The sequence below is a fragment of the Narcine bancroftii genome, chromosome 4 (genome assembly GCF_036971445.1).
Source record: "Narcine bancroftii isolate sNarBan1 chromosome 4, sNarBan1.hap1, whole genome shotgun sequence".
Classification (NCBI taxonomy): domain Eukaryota; kingdom Metazoa; phylum Chordata; class Chondrichthyes; order Torpediniformes; family Narcinidae; genus Narcine; species Narcine bancroftii.
In genome coordinates, this window is record NC_091472.1 from 48,429,761 (window position 1) to 48,450,148 (window position 20,388).

The following is a 20,388-nucleotide window of genomic DNA, read 5'->3' on the forward strand; positions in this document are numbered from 1 at the left end:
TCCAAATTAATCTTGTACCCAGAGACCTCCCATAGTCTTTCAAAGTAGAGCGCAGGTTGGAAAGCGAATTTACTGGGTCTGCCAAATATATCAGCACATCATCAGCAAATAAGCTGATCTTGTGTTCTTCCTGGCCTACCTTAAACCCTTTGATGTCTGGATCCTGGTGAATGGCCTCAGCCAGTGGTTCTAAAGCTAGTACAAACAGAGCTGGATATAGTGGCCATCCCTGTCTACTTGATCTCGTTAGTGGGAAGGCTGAAGAAATTTGCCCATTCGTCACAACTTTTTGCCTTGGGCACATGATATAGCGCCCTTATCCAGTGAATAAAAGTTGGCCCTAACCCTACTTTTTCCAGCACTCTGAATAAAAAGTCCCACTCTAATCTATAAAATGCCTTTTATGCATCGAGGGCCATGGCAAGACCCCCCTCATTTCTAGTTTGCACCCAATGTATTATACTTAGCAGTCTGCCAATGTTATCCGCCGCCTATCTTTTTTGTACAAAGCCAAATTGATCTTTATTGATTATTTCTGGCAAATGCTTTGCCAATCTATTTGCCAGGGCTTTGTCTATTATCTATAGTCCGTATTTAATAGTGAAATAGGTCAATAAGAAGACAGCTTTAATGGGTTCTTATCTTTCTTCAAGATCATGATAGTAATTGCTGTTGAAAAAGATTCCAGATGTCTATGGGTCTCCATTGCCTGACCTATCACCTCCATATAAAGAGATATCAACAGATCTTTGAATTCCTTGCAGAACTCAGGTGGAAACCCATCCTCCCCTGGAAACTTGTTAGTTTGCAGTGAATTCAATGCGCCCACTATTTCTTCTTCTGTGAAGGGATGGTCTAATCCTTCCTGCCCTCCTGGATCTAAATTTGGCAACTTTGTCTTAGACATGAACTCACCAATTTTATCTGACCTCCCTATCAATTCTGATTTTTATAAACCTTCATAGAATTTCTGGAAGGTGTCATTAATTTCCTTTGATTTGTAAGAGATTCTGCTATCCCCTGTTTGGATTGCATTGATCAATCTTAAGACCTGTTCTGCTTTTAACAGCTGAGTAAGGACCTTGTGGAGTCTTTCCCCCAATTTGTAGTATTTTTGCTTGGACCTTAATATGGTCTTTTCCATGCTGTACATTTGAAGCATGTTATATTTCAGCTTCTTGTTTGTTAAAACCCTATATGGATCTTCTGAGCCTGATTTTTGGAAGTCCTTTTCTAAATGAGCAATCTCTTGTTCTAATTTGCCCACCTCCCTCTCGTATTCTTTCTTTATTATTTTAGTATATCTGATTATTTTACCCCTCAAATATACTTTGAAGGTGTCCCATAAAATGAATTTATGGAGGTACAGTTGGCCTCACAAAACATGTGAGAAACATAGTTTCCTATGAAACTACAAAACTCCGGTTTCTTTAACAGTAATACATTAAGATGCCATCTGTATACCGTCTCCTGCTTATCGAGCATCTCAATCTTAACTACTAGGGGTGAATGATCTGAGAGAAGACTCGCCGTGTACTCAGTCTCCGTGATCCTTCCCTCTATATGAGCTGAAGTCAAGAAAAAATCTATTCTCAAGTAGGAGTCGTGCTACCTTGAGTAGAAGAAATAATTGCTCTCCCCTGATGCTTCCTCATCCACATGTCTATCAAATTCAGCTCTTTCATACTGTCAATAGTAGCACGTGCTGCTCTTGTTTCGCTATTTTCGTTATTGACTTGTCCAAATCAGGGTCTAGACAAAAATTAAAATCTCCCCCAATTAGAATATTCTCTTTTCTTTCTGTCAATCTCAGGAAGATGTCCTGTATAAATTTTTCATCGTATATATATTGGGGGCATATAAATTCATTAGTGTCCAGGATTCCAAGTATATTTGACAGTCCACCATTATAAATCTACCTGCTTTGTCTGTAATCACACCCTGCGCTCTCACTGGAAACTATTCTTGATCAGAATTTCCACCACCCCACCCCCCCCCTTGCCTTTGAGCCAAATGAGGAGGCTAATACCTGGCCCATCCATCCCCTTTTTATGCTCTTGTTCCATTAAATGGGTTTCTTGGAGGAACAGGTCCACTCCCATTTTCTTAATGTGAGCCAAGACTCTTTTTCTTTTAATTTTTCTGTTCAAATCATTGACGTTGAAACTTGCAAATTTTATGCTTTTGGCCATTGCCCAAGAAGTTATTATAATTATATTTTTTTTGTACCTCTACCTCCCTGGGTCCCTTCCTCATCCAGCCCTTTCCCTTCAGCCATCCACCTCTAACTGCCTGAGCCATGCCAGATCTGGGGGTGGGGGGGGGAAGACAAAAACTAAAATAACTAAACAAAGGAAAATAAAAAAGAAAAGCACAAACTGAGGTAACACATTTAGTTAATCCCAAATGATTCTCCCATCGCAGTCCCCTCTCCGCATTGTATCTCTCCCCCTCAGTAACTCCATCCTTGAGGTCATCCCCCTGCTATAACAGGCTGTGCACCTCACACCCATTTTTTCCTCCATCTGCCTCCTATCGACTCCCAGAAAAATTACACTTATCACTTCATTTCTATTTGCTATGAACCCAGTATTTATATCTTTTTATGTCAGAATACTTTACAATACACTATGATGGAATATTTTGGAGATAATTGGTAAAATTAGAGTAGGTTACATACATAAACACATTTTAAAATAGATCTTTTTTGAAATACTGAAGAATTCATATTCAGTGGACTTTACAGAAACTAAGGAGAATGCTATGCACATTTCACAAGTAGGTGCTAATTGAAATGATGTCATAAAATGAATAGACCATTGTTTTGGAATGGAGACACTCTGGCTGTTTGCAAGTATCTACAGAGTGCTCACAGAAAGGTCACTCCTGGCTTTTGTTTACCTAAAGCAACAGATGGGAGCAGAAGGAGAATTCCTGTTGTTTGCTGAAGAAGGTGGGGGTTTTTGTAAGTGAGAGAGTCACATGGGCTTTCTAGCAGTCTCAGTTGGAGAGAGAGAGAGAGGGGTGAAACAAGCTCTCTCAACTAGTGTGTGTGACACTGAAAGCAGCTGAACAGTGCAGCCAGGAAACTTGTTGGAACTGAAGAAAAGCTCCAGAGTGGCAGATGGCTGGAAGTGCTATCTGTCTGATATTTCTCTTGGAATAAAAGGAACAGAAAGGAACTCTGTGGTAGCTTGAAAGAAAGAGGCTATCATCTGGAGAACCCTGATGGGGCAAGTTTCATCAGCAAGACATTGAGGTGACTAATGTTGGTACCTCAGTTGTGGAAATCCTGGAACAACAAATCTAAATCTCTTTCTGCAAACCCTACAAGAACCTTCCTGAGCAGTAAACATTTATCTTTCGAGGACCAAAGCCTGGTGAACTTTATACATGTTAAATTCTGTGCACAGTATAAGAATTGCCAGAGAACTTGGAAGAAGGAGAAGTGAGATTAAACTGTGAACCAAAGAACTTTTCTTCCATTTACACACATATCACATACATGTGTGCTTAGAATTAGAAGGGGGTTAAGTTGTGGTTAGTTAAGTTAATAGAGATAAGTTAAAGTTTGATTCTGTTTTCATGTTTAAAAATAATTTAAAACAACTTTTGTTAAAGTAACCATTTGTTGTGGTGAATATCTATTGCTGCTCTGATCTGGGGTCCTTTGGGCTCGTAACAACACAATGAATATATACATCATTGTAAGTTAATCCCTATTTTGGCTTCAATTCTTCTTTTTACCCCCAAGCATAAGTAAATCTTCGTCAAATTGCCATGCCCTCTCCAGGTCAGTAATAAACTTTCTTTCCCCCAGCGCCCTGGTAACACCACTTTCAGGGTGGCCAGGCGTCTCAACAACACATAGTCATACCCTTTCTGCTTTATCAGCCCTTTGGTTGGCTCAAGCACCTTCCTTTTTTTTTTTGAAACTTTATTTATTAATTTTAACATATGAAGAAAATAAGTAATTCACGTACAGAAAAAATACAAAATAAAGTAATACAAGTACAAAGTAACATAGTTAATACAATACCAATCTTGGCATCTCCCCCTAACAACTAAAAACTAAGATTAAAAAAAAACTATTTTTAACCCCTAAACCCCCCCCTCCCCACCCCCACGATAAAGAGTGAAGAATTAATACTATTAGTATAATTTTTTAAAAAATCTTAAAAAAAGATCGATTATATATAAAAAAAACAAAAAAATTAAAGTATTAATTATTAATCCAAAATTTTTTTTATTATATAAGAATATATATGAAAAAACAAAAAGAACTTAAACGAAAAAAACCAACTAATAAAAAACTAAAAGAAAAAAAAGAAAGAAAAAAAAGAAAACATATATATAGAAAAAATATATAATAAAAAAAAGTTTTTTTTAAGAAAAAAAATGATTAATTCAAACTTATTTAAATTGTATATAATCAATAAATGGGGTCGACTTTAACTCATAAAAATACATCTTATCTTGTATAGAAAAAGATATTCTTTCCATAACCAAACAAAACTTCATCTCTGAATACCACCTATCTAAAGACAATACATTTCTATTCTTCCAAGTAATCGCTATACATTTCTTGGCCACTGCCAGCGCTAAGTAAATAAAAGAGATCTGGTAATTATCTAATTCTAAATCAATCAACGGTTGCATATTCCCTAATAAAAATATATCAGGGTCTAATACAATATGAAGATTATATAGATTATTAAATACAGATTGAATACCTTTCCAAAATTGTTGTAACCGATCACACAACCAAACAGCATGTAAAAAAGTACCAGAAACCTGATCACAACGAAAATAAAGATCTGACTTACTAAAACCAAATTTTTTAAATTTTTCGGGTGTTAAATACAATTGATGTATAAAACTATAATTAATCATCGCCAATCTAGCATTAATCAATTTTCGAACACTATTATGGCAGATTTCAGACCAATCTTCTTCAGTTATTGTTAAACTTAAATCTTTTTCCCATTTAATTTTCTCTTTATCCCAATCTATTTTACTTTCACTTTCCAACAAAATACGATACAAGCCTGATATATAACCCTTTTTTGGAAATGAGAGCACATATTTCTCAAAATCAGTTTCAGGCAGTAAATTCATTTGACGACCGCATACCTGTTTTACAAAAGATCTTAACTGATAATACACAAATATAGAATAACCACTTATATCAAATCTCTTTTGCGATAATTCTACAAAAGAACAAAAATGACCTTCTAAAAAACAGTCTGATAAATTATGTATTCCTTTCTCCTCCCATTGTTTCAAAATAGTATTAGATACCGTGAAAGGAACAAGTTGATTATTATATAATGGTAATCTTCCCGACCACTTATTTTTCAATCCCATTTTATGTAATTTACTTGTCCATAAATTCATTAAATGTTTCAATATTGGTACATCATAAGTTCGTAACAAATTTTTATTCCATCGAGATAAAAATTCATTCGAAAATTTTTCAGAAATAACTGCCAATTCTATCTGTGCCCAACTAGGCGCATCTTGTGTGGCCATTAATGCACTAAGAAATCTAAATTGAGCTGCTTCATGATAAAATTGAAAGTTAGGTAGCCGTAACTCTCCAAATTGAAAATCCCACATCAATTTTTTCAACGCCACCCTAGGAAATTTTCCTTTCCACAAAAAATCCCGGCTCAAGCACCTTCCTGACCTTCAAAGGTGTGGCACTAATATCAGAGTAAAAGAAAACCTTGTTCCCCTCTATTTCCAATGGACATCCTCTCATTTTTCTGCCGGCTGCTGCTGCCCCCAATATTTTTTCCCTGTCCTGGTAATAGTTTCACCAGGACAGAATGTGGTTTCTGCCCTGGTCCCAGTTTCGGGAGGAGGAACCTGTGTGCCCTCTCTATTTCTACCCTTTCCCATAATGTGCCTTTTTCCAAAACCTCAGAGTTCCAGCTTTGGAAAAAGCTCACTGGGTTCTGAACCCTTTTTTAGTCCCACTATTTTAATATTATTTCTCCTACTATAATTTTCAAGGACATCTAACTTCTACCATATATGGTCCCTCTCCTTCATCAGTGCATCTAATTTATTCCCCATATTATGTATGGTATATTTGCTTGCCCCCATTCTTTCTTCTACCTCTGACATCCTTCCTATCAGTTCTGAGAGGACACCTTGCATTTCTCCTCCTCCTCCATGCTCCCCAGGCTCTCTGCCCCGTGACTGCTGCACACATTGGCTTCACCGTGGGCATTGCGCATGACATGAGGACGGACGACCTGCCGTTCTCTTGGTGAGAGTGGAGTCCCAAGCCTCTCTCTCTCTCCCCATGGCTTCCTGTAGGTTTTCAGCTGCTACTTGCTAGTCTGGTGTGACTTCTTTTCCTGGCTCCTGGCTCTCTTGCTGGACAGGCTGTTTGGTTGGAGCATTGACTCCTTCAGTGGGCCTCAATGTGACCCCGCCATTTTCCCTACTAAGAGGCACCTTGAGTCAGGTCTCCTGTTTCAACGCCGATTCCTTTGTGTTTTTGCTTTTGAGTTTGGTTTTTTTTTTGGTCATTATTCTATTCTAATATCTTCCTACATTCCTTACAGATATTCTGATGATTCTTTTGATGTTTTTTCTCAGTTTAGTTTCTTCTGATCCTATGACATAGGATATTAAAATAAAATACCATTGGCTCCTGGAACAAGCCATTTTACCGTGTTTGGAGCTGTCGGTTGTTGGACTGGGCAGTAGAACACTGTGGAGGATTGCTCTGTCTCCTCTCCCTTCTCTCTGCTGGTCTGCTCCAGTGGCAGTGCTGCCATTTCAGCAGTCCAGGCAGGCACCACCATCTGTTTAGCTATTTATTTATCCTTTGAACATGTTGTGATGTATTATCACGTTCTTAGTAACAAATTCTAGTTTTGCCAACAGTCATCAGGTCTGCACCTCACTTTTCTCTCGTTTTTCTGATAGAGGGACGGGAGACCCCAGTTGTTTTCTCAGCAGTTTTAATCACCCTCTAAACTGACTCTATGCAGCTACCATTTCACATTATGATGCAGCCAGCCAGGACACTCTGTTGTCCTCCTGTAGAATGTTGTAAGGATGGTGGCCAGCAGCCTTGCCCTCCTCATCCTCTGGGAAGTGTAGGCACTGCTCTACCTTTCTGACTAATGAGGAGGTGTTGCAGATCCAGGATAGGTCATCCTTTAAATAGATTAAAGAATCTTTGTGCTCCCCATTCTCTGTATGACAGAGTCATAGATATGTTGTGGGAAGTGATCCTTTGTCCTCCTGAAGTCTACAATCATCACCTTTGTCTTCTCCACGTTGAGATTTGGGTTGATGCATGCACGTCATTGTACAAGCCTTTCAACCTCCTCTCTGTAAGCCAACTTGTCATTGTTGCAAATTTAATGATTCTGTTGGAGCTGGACTTGGCAGTACAGTGGTGAGTTAGCAGTGTGAGCAATAGCGGGCTGAGCGTGAAGCCCTGATGTGCACCAGTGCTCAGTGTGATGGAGCTTGAGGATTTGCTACCAACCCGAACAGATTGTGCTCTTTCAATCAAGAAGCATTAGAAGGTAATCTGCAAATAGACTCATTTTATATTCCTTCTCTTTTATTTTTATCCCTCTTATTTTATTTTCTGTTCTTATCAGTTCTGCTAGTGGTTCTATAACTAACGCGAACAGTGAGGGAAAAATGTCTGTGTGTATTTTGGTCAGTAAGGTTCATAGTGTGAAAAATAAAAAAATTTGAAAAAACAAGAAGCATTAGAAGGGGGAAATTTGTCAGGGGGTCGCCTCTCTAACATATTGGGCTTTCTAAAAGGGCTGTAATTACAGATGATCAAAATCACCTTGAATATGATATTTGAATTGTTAAAATTGACTCCTCATTACAATTTCTTTGGAACTGCAGGACCTCAAAGAGGAAAAGGAAGGAGATATCTTTATAAAAAGATTTTGCACTTTTGCGTATTATTTTTACACTAGTACTCTAATGAGTTTCTTTGATGCTTCCAGTTCCATATTCCTTGGCCTGTGATCTGTGCCATCAGATTATTGTATTTTAAAAATTGTATCTCAAGGTCACACTGCACAGACTCCCTCTTGAGGTTGTTAAATTTATCTAAACTTACACACATGAAATCAGGAGGGTTTTAATCAAATGATCCTCAGTCAAATGTATTTGTTGACTCCAACTCCAATGCTGTCATTTATGCTGAGAACTTTGTGCTACCTTTCTATCCATGTTGATTTCTGCACTTGAGTTAATGGTTCAGTTGAAGAAGAACATTGTACAAACTTTTTCTTGGGAACAACTCCCGGGACATCAAGCCATGTCTGGTTATTACTCAGAGTCTGAACATCAAGTTTCTGACATTTCTTATTTCCCTTTGGGTTAATGCACCAGGCCATTATTTTCTGATTGCTGTAATTTCGGCTAAACCAATGATTTAGGGCATAAATACAATAATTTAATACAGTTAATAAAATCTGGACCAAATTAAATTAGTGCAGCAAATTGATACTCCCATTCCACAGATCAAACGATTTTTCAGCACCTAATGAAAGAATACATTCTATCAATGGAATGGAAGGTAGATATCAAATGTTCAATAATCGATGTATAATAGAAGAATAACAATTTTTAATAAAGCCAGTTTGGACTGAGTCTCTTGGTAATTTTTTTTCTAATCTATGTGCTAAAGCCTTTGATAGAATCATATCAATGTTAAGTAACGATATAGTAGCATTATGTTGGCTCTTTCCCTTTTTTAGAAAAGAGAGATACAAGCATCGTTAAATGATAAAGGTAGCTTCTTTTCTTTAAATGAGTCGGCCAATACCAGACTTAAGTGGGGTACAAGCTGTTTGGAGAAGGATTTATAAAATTCTGCAGAAAATCTATTTGGTCCTGGATATTTACCTGACTGCCATGGGGAAATACTCACAGCTATATCTTCTTAAAAATATGTTTCTCATTGTTTTGCAAATGGTCACAGACTTTTTTCACTGGATATCTTTGCCTCACAACTTCATAGATTCCCAACTATACACAGCCCAATCCCAAGATTGACCAGCAAACTGTCCTCAAACCCATTATTACTGCTTTTTCTTGTATTGAATTTATTTTGTCTTGATTTTATCTCCCTTTATTCCACTGGTTCTCAATCTTTTTCTTTCCACTCACATACCACTTTAAATAATCCCTATGCTCTGTGGTTAGTAAGGGATTGCTTAAGATGGTATGTGAGTGGGAAGGGAAGGTTGAGAATCACTGGTCTTGACCCAATTGTTATTGAAATATTTTGCTTGAGAAAAATTGGAATTGGCCCATTTTCTTTGGAGTTTTGAAACCGTGCACATAACGAGTCAATTAGGTATGATTACAACAGTGGTTTTCAAACTTTCTTTACACCCACATACCACCTTAAGCAATCTCTTACAAATCACTGAGCACTGATGGCATAGGGAATACTTAAAGTGGTGTATGAGTGGAACTATTGAAGTGTTAATATACCTTAATTATTAAAACATTATAAAACAATATTTGATAATTTCAGTGTTAAACTAGCTTGTTTCTTGTTGAAATTGCGTCTGAAATGTGGAGACAGTCATTTTTTTTGGTCTTTCTGTATAGATAAAGAACACAACTGGGAGGAAGAAGACTGGGGAGCATGGGAAGATGGTGAATTGAAAGAAACTGTAAGACAGTCATCAATTGTTGCTTCTTTTTCAATGAGTTCTGTGCACTAAATATTGGCTTTTCTGCGATTCGGTGTTGCTTTGGTAAAGAAGCTTATTCTCTTCATCAATTGGATGATTATTAATGATAATGATCCTGTTATGAATTAGTTACTTGTCAGGTCTTATCTCGCACTGTCTGTGAGGAGCTTGTGCATTCTTCCCGTGACCTGAGTGGGTTTCCTCATTCCTTCTAAATTCTTACGGGGTTAGTAGGTTAATTGGTCTGCACAGGTTTAAAGGGCCAGAAGGGTCTAGATTGTACAATAACATGGAGGATTAACCAAACAGGGCTTTCCTCCTGAAGGGAAGTTGTGGTTTTTGTTTTTCTTGATTTTTGTCAGAATTAGTTACTTATTTTGCACAGTTGGAGTATTTGTAGTGAATTATTTTATCTCTTTATGGTGTGGGTTGTTGGATGATCTCCAACACCTTCCTTTGTATTTTTCACTTCTCATCAAAATCCACTTGTGGTATACATCAAGTCTGCAACTTCCTGACTTATTTTACCTTCATGCTTTATCATCTTAAATCTTGTATATCGTAAGAAACAAGTACTTAACTTGGAGTATACTTTTCGTATTCTTGGAGTGGCCCAGCACACTTTATAGAAAATTGAATTATTTTGGAAATGAATTCACTGTTTAATATTTTGTGTGAATTGTGCAATCCCTTTTGTTTTAAATTGTTATTTAAAAGTTCTGCCAATGCCCTTTCATAATTTGAAATTTGAACACATTTTAAAGCTTGTGTTTGAGCTTGCTTTATAGAAGAAAAAGCTTGGAAGTTTAATTTGTCCTTTGTTGAAAGTGCCTGTGGTGTTTATATTATTGATAGGACAAATAAATATAAGAATTTCTTTCAAACTCTGTCTACTCTTGCTTTTCTCTTGCTTTGTGAAATGAAGTCCTCAATAGGATCAATAATTGGCTTAGTGGACCATTTGGATGTTTGTATAGGTTTGAAGAGCTGAGAACTTTTTTGTGTGAGTAAATGTAGATTTTGAGAAAATATGCCTGAGATTTTAAAAATTGTTTAAGGGTTAGATTCTCTAGAGATGTTTGTCATTTGTATAAACTTAGCTATTATTATCATCCATTCATTTTCTGGGATAGAAGTATTACTGGCAAAGCCAGTATTAATTTTTCATTCCCAATAGTCCTTGAAGGTATCAAGCCATTCCTTTGAATGTCATCATTTTTCTGGTAAAAGCATCAGTGTATTGCTGGAGGATGAGAGATACAGGGTATAGATGAAGTGATGGTGAAGTAATGTTAATAATTTTTCAAGTCAGGGTGGTGAGTTATTTGGAATCCTATACTGTATGCCTGCTGTCTTTTTTTTTCTCTTTCGTAGTATAACCTGCAAATGTTAGAGTTGCAGGTGGCACATGCTGTAGTTTTGTCCTGGATGCATTGAGCTCTTTGAGAGTAATTGGCAGTCTACATATTTAGGAAAATTGATCATATTGCTTCATACTGTTGTATCGTTTTAAAAGATGAAAAGTCTGTTGGATGTCAGGGAGTTAGTTATTTACCTCAAGGTTCTCAGTTCTTATCTGTTGGAGTTTCAGTATTTCTGTGCTAGTCCTGTTGAGTTCCTGGTTAATGGTGACACTGAAAGGTTGATGATGGGCTTTTTGGCAATGTTATCATCATTAAATGTTAAGGATGTATGGATTGACTCTTCTGTTGAATGCCAATTTTGTAATATGCTGTTACTTGCTACTATTTGCCCACATCTGAATGTTATTTAGATCTTGCTGCATACAAACATGACTCTTTCATTTCTGATGGGATTGAACATGGAATAATTATCACTTTGTATCTCAATTTCTGACCTAGTGAAGAGATTTATTTTGAAGCAGTGATGTCTGGTCCTTGAACACAACCCTGAGGAATTCCTATAGCTATGTCCTGGCTTTAGCAATCTTTATTATTTATCTTTGTGCAAAGCATGACCCTGATAACTAGAATATTTTCCTTTTGATGTCCATTGAGTTCAATTTAATGTTGTTAGTGTGTTGATGCCAAGCTCAGTCAAATGTTGCATTGATGTCAAAGACAGTTAATCTCGCCAAACCTCTTTGAACTATGGTTGTGACAAGATCTGGAGCTGATTTGTCCTGGAAAAATGCAATTGTGCAACTTTTGATGTGCTTTCCCTTTATGCCCATTGGCTTCCATTTTACCAGGGTTTCCTTACACCATATTTGATCAAACATTGCAATGATGTAATATTTGTGCCTCTGTAATTCAGTTTTCTGGTCAATCTTTGGATCAACGCAGACCCTGGATCTGAATGCTTTGGTAAAAGTCTTACAGTGCATCAACAGGTAAGGGAAGACAGTGACATACCAAATATCCTCAGGTTTTGAAGGAAGTAAAGGCATTGGTGCACTTCCTTGACCATTGCATTAATGTGGGTGGACCAAGACACATCACTGGAGATGTTTACCCCTAGAAACATAAAGCTCTCTGGTATCTCAACCTTAGCACCATTAATCTAGGCAGGGTTTGAGCTTTTTGCCTCCTCTGGAAGTCCATGACCAGTTCTTTTGTCTTTCTGAGGTTGTTGTGGCACCAAACGACAGTCCTCTATATTTCTTCTGTACTCCATTTTGTTAGAGTCCCTGTCTACATTGGTGGTCTTATTCATGGGTAGAATTGGAGCTGTGTTTGGCCATACAGTCATGGCTTTCAGGGAGTGCAGTAGAAAATAGAGTGCACAACCTTGTAGTGCCCAGGTGAATGATCGTGGAGGAGGTGCTGACACCAATCCTCATTGATTGTGGCCTGTGGAATAGAAAGTCATGGATTCAATTGTAGAGGGAGGTACTTGGTCATTTAACTTGGGCCTTAATTTATTTGCTACTGTTGTGTTTGAAAGCAGAGCTGAGGTTAATGAATAGTAGTCTGACATGGTTATCCTTATTGCCCAGGTGTTCCAGGGCTGACTGAAGGCCCAAGGAAGTGGCATCTGCTGTAGATCTGCTTCAGCAGTATGCAAATTAGAGTGAGTCAATGGTGACTGGTTAGCTGGATTTAATATGAGCCACGACCAACCTCTCAAAGCATTTCATGATGGTGGATGTCAAAACCACTGGCCAGTAGTCCTATAGGACCTTTCATACATTCTTCTTTAGCACTGGAAGGGATTGGAATCGGCTTGCCTCTTTAAAATTTACTCTTATGTATTACCAATTTTCTATAGGGGATGTATTCTTCTATGTTTAACTGCTTAATATAATAATCTGAAGGCTGTAATACAATTTGCAAGAAGCTTTCCTCCATAATTCATAATCATTTATGATTCAGAATCAGAATTTATTGTTATGAACAAGTCATGAAATGTGGTGTTTTGCAGCATCATTAGGAGTGGTCCAGACATTCATATAAACCATCTTACAACATTACCATTTAAAAATAGAAGTGCACAGGAAGTAAAGGAGTGTCTTTGGTTTATTGATTATTCAGGAATCTGACGGCAGCAGGGAAGAAGCTGTCCTTATGCCGCTGAGTGCTCGTCTTTAGACTTCTGTACCTTTTTTCAGATGCTAGCACAGTGAAGGGAGCATGTTCTGGGTGGTGGGGCTCTTTGAGGATAGAGGCTGCTTTTTTTAAGACACCGCCTCATGTAGAAGTTTTTGATGGAGGGAAGTCTGGTGCCTGTGATGTCGCAGGCTGAGTTAACAACCCTCTGGAGTGTATTCTTGTCCTGAGAGTTGGTACCTCTGTACTAGGCAAAGATGCAAATAGCCAGAATGCTCTCCTTGGCACACCTGTAGAAGTTTGAGAGTCTTTGGTGACGTATAGAATCTCCGCAGACACTTCACAGCGTAGCCACTGGTGATCCTTCTTTGTAATTGCATCAATGTGAAGATCCAGGACAGATCCTCGGAGATGTTGACACCAGGAATTTGAAATTCTTGACCCTCTCCACTACTGAGCCCTCAATGAGGACTGGGTCATGTTCCCCTGACTTCCTCCTGAAGTTCACAATCATTTCCTTGGTTTTGCTGATGTTGAGTGTTACACCATTCAACGAGTTGAACTATCTCCCCCCGTACGCTTCCTCATTGCCGTTTGTGATTCTGTCGACAACAGTGGTGTCATCAGTAAACTTGTAATGGCATTGAAATTGTGTTTGGCCACACAGTCATAAGTGTATTAAACTATAGCAGTGGGCTACGCACACCTACTTGGGGATGTTCCTGTGTTGATGATCAGTGAGGAAGAGATGTTGCTTCCAATTCATACTGACTGTGGTCTTCCAATGAGCAAGTCAAGGATCCAGTTGCAGATGGGGTACAGAGGTCTTGAGCTTGTAGTTGCTTGACCAGCACTGAGGGAATAATGGTATCGAAGGGCTAGCTGTAGTTGATGAAAAGCAATGTAGAGAAACCATTATGCTTTTATTCACTTAAGAACACATGCACATCCATACTGTTCGGTTTTCCTGCATTGTGCTGCAGGAGGGTGTGGAACAGTCACCTTTATACAGGGGCTGCTCATATGCCTCCAGAGTAGGATGGGCCTTGGGAACGTCAGCCAAGTCAGTAGTGTGGCCCTAGTCGCAGATTTCCTGAGAAAGAAAAACATACATTAATGCAGTGTAGCATTTATGGCCGTTCATAGCAGAGACCTGATGAAGTGGAGTGCCTCCGGGAGAACCTTTTGCCAGTGGGAGACTGAGAGGCCCTGAGACTGTAATGCTAGAAGGACTGCCTTCCAAACTGTAGTGTTTTCCCTCTCTACTTGCCCGTTACGGGGGTTGTAATTCATGGTCCTGCTCGTGGCAATGCCTCTGGCCAACAAGTATTGGCGTAGCTCATCACTCATAAAAGTTGGCCCCCGTCACTGTGTATATTACTGGGGAAGCCAAAAAGAGTGAAGAGGCTGTGCAGGGCCTTGATGACTGTGGCAGCAGTCATGTCAGAACAGGGGATGGCAAATGGAAAATGGGAGTATTCATCAATGATGTTCAGAAAATACATGTTGCGGTCAGTCGAGGGCAGGGGTCCTTTAAAATCAACACTGAGTCACTCAAAGGGGTGGGTGGCTTTAATTAATTGCACCTTGTCTGGCCAGTAGAAGTGCAGCTTGCACTCAGTGCAGACCTGACAGTTCTTTGTCATGGATCTGATCTTGTCAATGGAGTATGGCAGGTTGCATGCTTTGACAAAGTGAAAAAACCTGGTAACTCTGGGGTGGCAGAGATCATTGTGGAGGTTTTGTAGTTGGTCGATCAGTGTGCTGGCACAGATCCCGCGGGATAGGGCGTCTAGTGGCTCATTAAGTTTCCCTGGCCAGTACAGAATATTGTAATTGTAGGTGGACATATCAATCCTCCACCTTAGTATTTTGTCATTTTTTATTTCACCCCTCTGCTGATTGTTAAAACATGAACGCAACTGCGCATTGGACAGTCAGCAGGGTGAATCTCTTACTGGCCAGGTATTGGCTCCAGTGCCACACTGCCTCGACAATGGCCTGGGCCTCTTTCTCAACTGAGGAGTTCTGAATCTCTGAGCCCTGTAGGGTACGTGAAAAGAAGGCTACTGGCCTGCCTACCTGGTTAAGGGTTGCTGCTAGGGCAAATCTGATGCATCACTTTCCACCTGATATGAAATTTGTCCACAGCATGTATTGTAGACTTAGCAATATATGCCTTCAAGCAATTGAAGGCAGCACGGGTCGCTGCCGCTGTGGGAAGGATATGGATTTGATAAGGGGGTGAGCCTTGTCCGCATAATTGGGGACATACTGAACTTAAAAAGAAAAGAATCCAAGGCATCTCTTCAGGGCCTTGAGGTTGTGTGGGAGGGGAAGCTTCAGGAGTGGCTGCATGCTGTCAGGGTCTGGGGTGATGACTTCTTTCTCCACGACAGCCAAGGATGACCAGATGGGTTATGCGAAACACACACTTGGCCTTGTTATATGTGGGTTTAAGGAGCTTGGCTGTTTTGGGAAATTAGTGGAGATTGGTATCATGGTTCTGCAGGTCATGGCCGCAGATGGTGACATCATTGAGGTATGGGTAGGTAGCCCGCAACTCCTACTGATCCAGCATCTGGTCCATCTGCTGGAAGACCGATACTTTATATGTGACGTCTAAGGGATTCACAGTAAGTGGTAGAGACAGCCATCTGCCTCAAATGCAGTATATTGGCAGTCCTGTGGGCGGATATGCCGATTCTAGGTCAATGGTCAAAAAGATCCAATACTGGGCAATTCGGTTGACTGTGTTGGTGATGCATTCAAGGGGGTATGCATCCAATTGCTTGTATCTGCTGATGGTCTGAATGTAATCAATGACCATTTTATTCTTTCCCCTGTTCCTTACTACCACTACCTGCCCTCTTCAGGGGCTGGTGCTGGCTTCAATAACCCCCTCCTTGAATAAGGGCTGTATCTCTGCCCAGATGAAGGTCCTGTTCCTACTTTTGGTGGCGACGGGTTTACAGTTGGGAATGAGGTTGGTGAATAACGACAGAGGTGGGGGGGGTTGAGTGTGGAGACCCACAGGTTGTGCGTGGTGAGTGGTGGGGTTGTCGGTTTGAAAAATATTGATTACATACAGTGAGGGGTGAATGGGGCCCATTGAACTCCATCATCTCGCTTTTAAGGTGACAGAAAATCCAGTCCCACAGTACAGCAGCATGGAGCTGCAACATTACCATTAGTCAAAAGTCTTTATATTCAGTACCCCGCACCAATAGTCACTTTGCAGAAGCCCCGGATGTCCGCTGTGTGTGACCTGGATGCCAAGGAGACCTTCTGGCTCACTGGTAGTACTGTGAGAGAAAAACGCCACAGTGTGTCCGAGTGGATGAAACTCTCCGTGCTTCCACTATCGATTAAGCAACTCATCATGTGATGATATACGTCATCGGCCTGGCAAGTTGATGTGGATTATCTTAGTTAACCGTGATGGAGCCCAGTGTCGAGTTACTGCACATCACTGTAAGAGTGACGGTGGTGTCCAAGATGGTGGTCTCCAGGGCCTGCACGCGGTGCTGTTGGGTCCCAAAAATGATGCCCAAGATGGTGGCCTGTAGGGCCCGCACGTGGTGTTGCTGGGTCCAGAAGATGGTGACCAAGATGGCGGCCCCTGAGGATTACATATGGTGCTGCTTGCTTCAGGTGATAATGGTGTCTGGGACGGTGCCCCCATGATCCACACATAGCACTGCTAGGAAGGGGTTTGGACTTGCACACTTTGGCATAGTGACCCTTCTTCCTGCTGCTGGAGGAAATTCAATCCTTCGCTGGGCAGCGTGTCCTCGGATGCTTGCCCAGGCCACAGAAGTAGGACTTTGGATGCTCCCTTTAGCACCATGGCTGTTGTCAGGTCGCCACTGGAGCTGGACGAATGCAGCGGGAGGTGGTCACGGAGCACTGCTGCTGTGGGCGAGTCATTAGAATAGTGAGGGGGTGGTGGAGCATCCCAAGATGGTGATGCCTGAGGTAACCACGAGGCGGCCGCGTTATCGGACAAGTAGTCCTCAATATTCTGGAGAGCGGCCTCTATGTTCTGGAGAGACACCTCCAGCGTACCTGCCAGCTCGACTGCTCTCCACAGACTGAGCTCCACTTACTCCAGGAGTCTCTGTCAGATGTAGTTTGACCTGATCCCCACGACGTTGGCGCCCCGGATTAGCTCCTCTATGTTCTCTGAGGTGGACACGGCCTTGCATTCGCATGCTCTGCCGAGTGCTCTCAGGGCCCGAATATATTTGGCTTTGGCCTCACCAGATCGTTGTTTTTGAGTCCCTAAGAGGTTTTACGCAGGTACTGCCTTTGAGAATTTCCATGGTTTCCATTTATGTTGTAGCATCCCTGATCATGGAATATACCAGGGTGCTGTCCCGGGAGTGTATTTTGATCATTGATTTGGAAGAGCTGGAATGCTCAATGCATTCTAGATTATTGGATCCTGTCCTTAGAAACTGTATTAATCCAGTTCACTTTTTGGACATGATACATTTGCTATGCTGTGACATTTTCCAAATGACATGTCTTTTGCTCAAAGTTTCTTTTTGTTAAATAATGATTTTAAGAAACTGTCACATAAATCCTCTGCTATTCATTGTTGTCATTCCTGCACCTGAAAGAGATGTCATCAAATTTCTTTATATACTAGGTTTATTCCAGTTAAATTTTCACTTTTTTTTTGTCTAGAGTATGCCTCCTTTTAGATTTGCGCTTCATGAGAACTGGTGTGTTGGCTAATAAAGATTTATCTATGTTTATTAAAAGGACAGTAAAACTCTTGATATCACACTATCCAATCATTTGAAAATCTTGTTGATTCAGCATCTGGCTTACAAGATAATATTTCCAACTCTCCCCTATAAATCACCAAGATCGTCAGTTCAGGGAAGACCCTGAGCTAGTTATTGCACTGTTAACTGCCTAAGATATGCTAAGTGGCATTATGGTGCTTTTGATCTGCCATTGTTATATGAAATCTTGTGACTCTCATTTGAATTGTTTTGATGTACATGTGTGATCATTTGAACTTCAATTATCATACAAGCCAAACCTAGTCATTAAAGTCTGAGTTCTCAGTGAGCTTATATTAATATCTACCAGTCAGTCTATTGGCACTTGTATTGAACTATTCCAATTATGAGGTCTTATCTTTTCAGGTCCTAATTGTTAAAGATACAATGTTTTATGTCTCTATGCAGGTTTTATTAAATAAATTCTAGTTGTTCACCCCTTATATTTCTCTATTCTCAATTTGGCATTGAATTCATCAGTACTAATTTATACTTCATTGTTGTTAATTCCACAGTACCGAGTTAAGAGAGAACCAGTTGTTTATTCTGTTAGTTTATGTCCAAGATGCTGTTTCACTCGCTATTCTATTATAAATTTTCAAAAATCTAAATATACAGGATAAATTCAGATTAACGGAAGGCACCATTAATGATCCATGCATGTAAATGTCTGTCTGTATGTGACCCAATATCACAAGGTCATTGCTGAAACTAGAAGGCTTTAGTTATAAGGAGAGGCCAAATAGGGTAAACTTTTATCTAAAGAGTATAGAAGCTTGAGGGGTGACCGTAAAGGTTTATAATAGCATGAGGTGCATAGATAAGATGAATAGTCACAGTCTTTCTCTCAATAGTTGGGGAAACTAAAACTAGAGAGAGACCTAATGGGCATTTTGTTCTACACGGAGGGTGGTAGATATATGGAATGGACTACTAGAGGAGGTAGTTGAAGCAAGTACAAATGCCACATTCAAAAGACATTGTCAGTTCGTTGATAGGAAAGGTTTTGAGGGATATGGCTTTGCATGGGCAAATGGGACTTGTAGGAGCCAATGTGGCTGAAAGGCCTGTTTCCATACTGAAGAACTCTGATTCTTTGAACAGTTTAATTCAAACCTCCAGCTAAAAAGATCCAAACTACCCCAAGAAGTAGGAATAACAAGATTTTGGGGGTTGATCATGAGGATTTGTGTAAGGAGGGATTCCCTGTCTCATTATCCATAGGTAATCCCAGCCTTTCTTCTTTCTCCGCTTCTGTTTATAGCTTGTAAATTAAATGCAAGCAATTATAAAAGTAACTGTTTGTATATCACCATTAAATATCCAATGGTACTCGTCAAAAGTTTATTTCTTCATGTGCTTCATTTTGTCTGACTAAGTTGTCGCTCAAATTTTCATTGTGTCTCCCGTCTCTCCCAAAATCCATATCTTTTGTGTTATGCAGATGTGAAACCTATAGATTCCTGTCTATTCTTCCAAGAATAACTTGGTATGCATGTATTTGTGTTGATACCACTATCTTGCTGAATGAATCTCCATTGATAATATGCAGAAAACACATCATTGCTTGTTCTATTTTCAAAGTACAGCTGAAAGTGTGATTTATAAATGGATTTACAACCCTTCTTCTTCTTTGGCTTGGCTTCGCGGACGAAGATTTATGGAGGGGGGTAAAAAGTCCACGTCAGCTGCAGGCTCGTTTGTGGCTGACAAGTCCGATGCGGGACAGGCAGACACGGTTGCAGCGGTTGCAGGGGAAAATTGGTTGGTTGGGGTTGGGTGTTGGGTTTTTCCTCCTTTGCCTTTTGTCAGTGAGGTGGGCTCTGCGGTCTTCTTCAAAGGAGTTTGCTGCCCGCCAAACTGTGAGGCACCAAGATGCACGGTTTGAGGCGTTATCAGCCCACTGGCGGTGGTCAATGTGGCAGGCACCAAGAGATTTCTTTAGGCAGTCCTTGTACCTTTTCTTTGGTGCACCTCTGTCACGGTGGCCAGTGGAGAGCTCGCCATATAACACGATCTTGGGAAGGCGATGGTCCTCCATTCTGGAGACGTGACCCATCCAGCGCAGCTGGATCTTCAGCAGCGTGGACTCGATGCTGTCGACCTCTGCCATCTCGAGTACTTCGACATTAGGGATGAAAGCGCTCCAATGGATGTTGAGGATGGAGCGGAGACAACGCTGGTGGAAGCGTTGTAGGAGCCGTAGGTGGTGCCGGTAGAGGACCCATGATTCGGAGCCGAACAGGAGTGTGGGTATGACAACAGCTCTGTATACGCTTATCTTTGTGAGGTTTTTCAGTTGGTTGTTTTTCCAGACTCTTTTGTGTAGTCTTCCAAAGGCGCTATTTGCCTTGGCGAGTCTGTTGTCTATCTCAT

General features: G+C 40.3%; 1 protein-coding gene across 1 annotated transcript in view; it reads left to right on the top strand.

Moving 5' to 3' along the window:
- rab3gap2 (RAB3 GTPase activating protein subunit 2 (non-catalytic)) overlaps positions 1-20,388 on the top strand; it is a 117,836-nt gene that overhangs the window by 7,304 nt on the left and 90,144 nt on the right. The window contains exon 2 of the mRNA XM_069931231.1: positions 9,622-9,686. Coding sequence (XP_069787332.1) covers positions 9,622-9,686 — 65 coding nt within the window. The remainder of the gene's footprint in view (positions 1-9,621; positions 9,687-20,388) is intronic.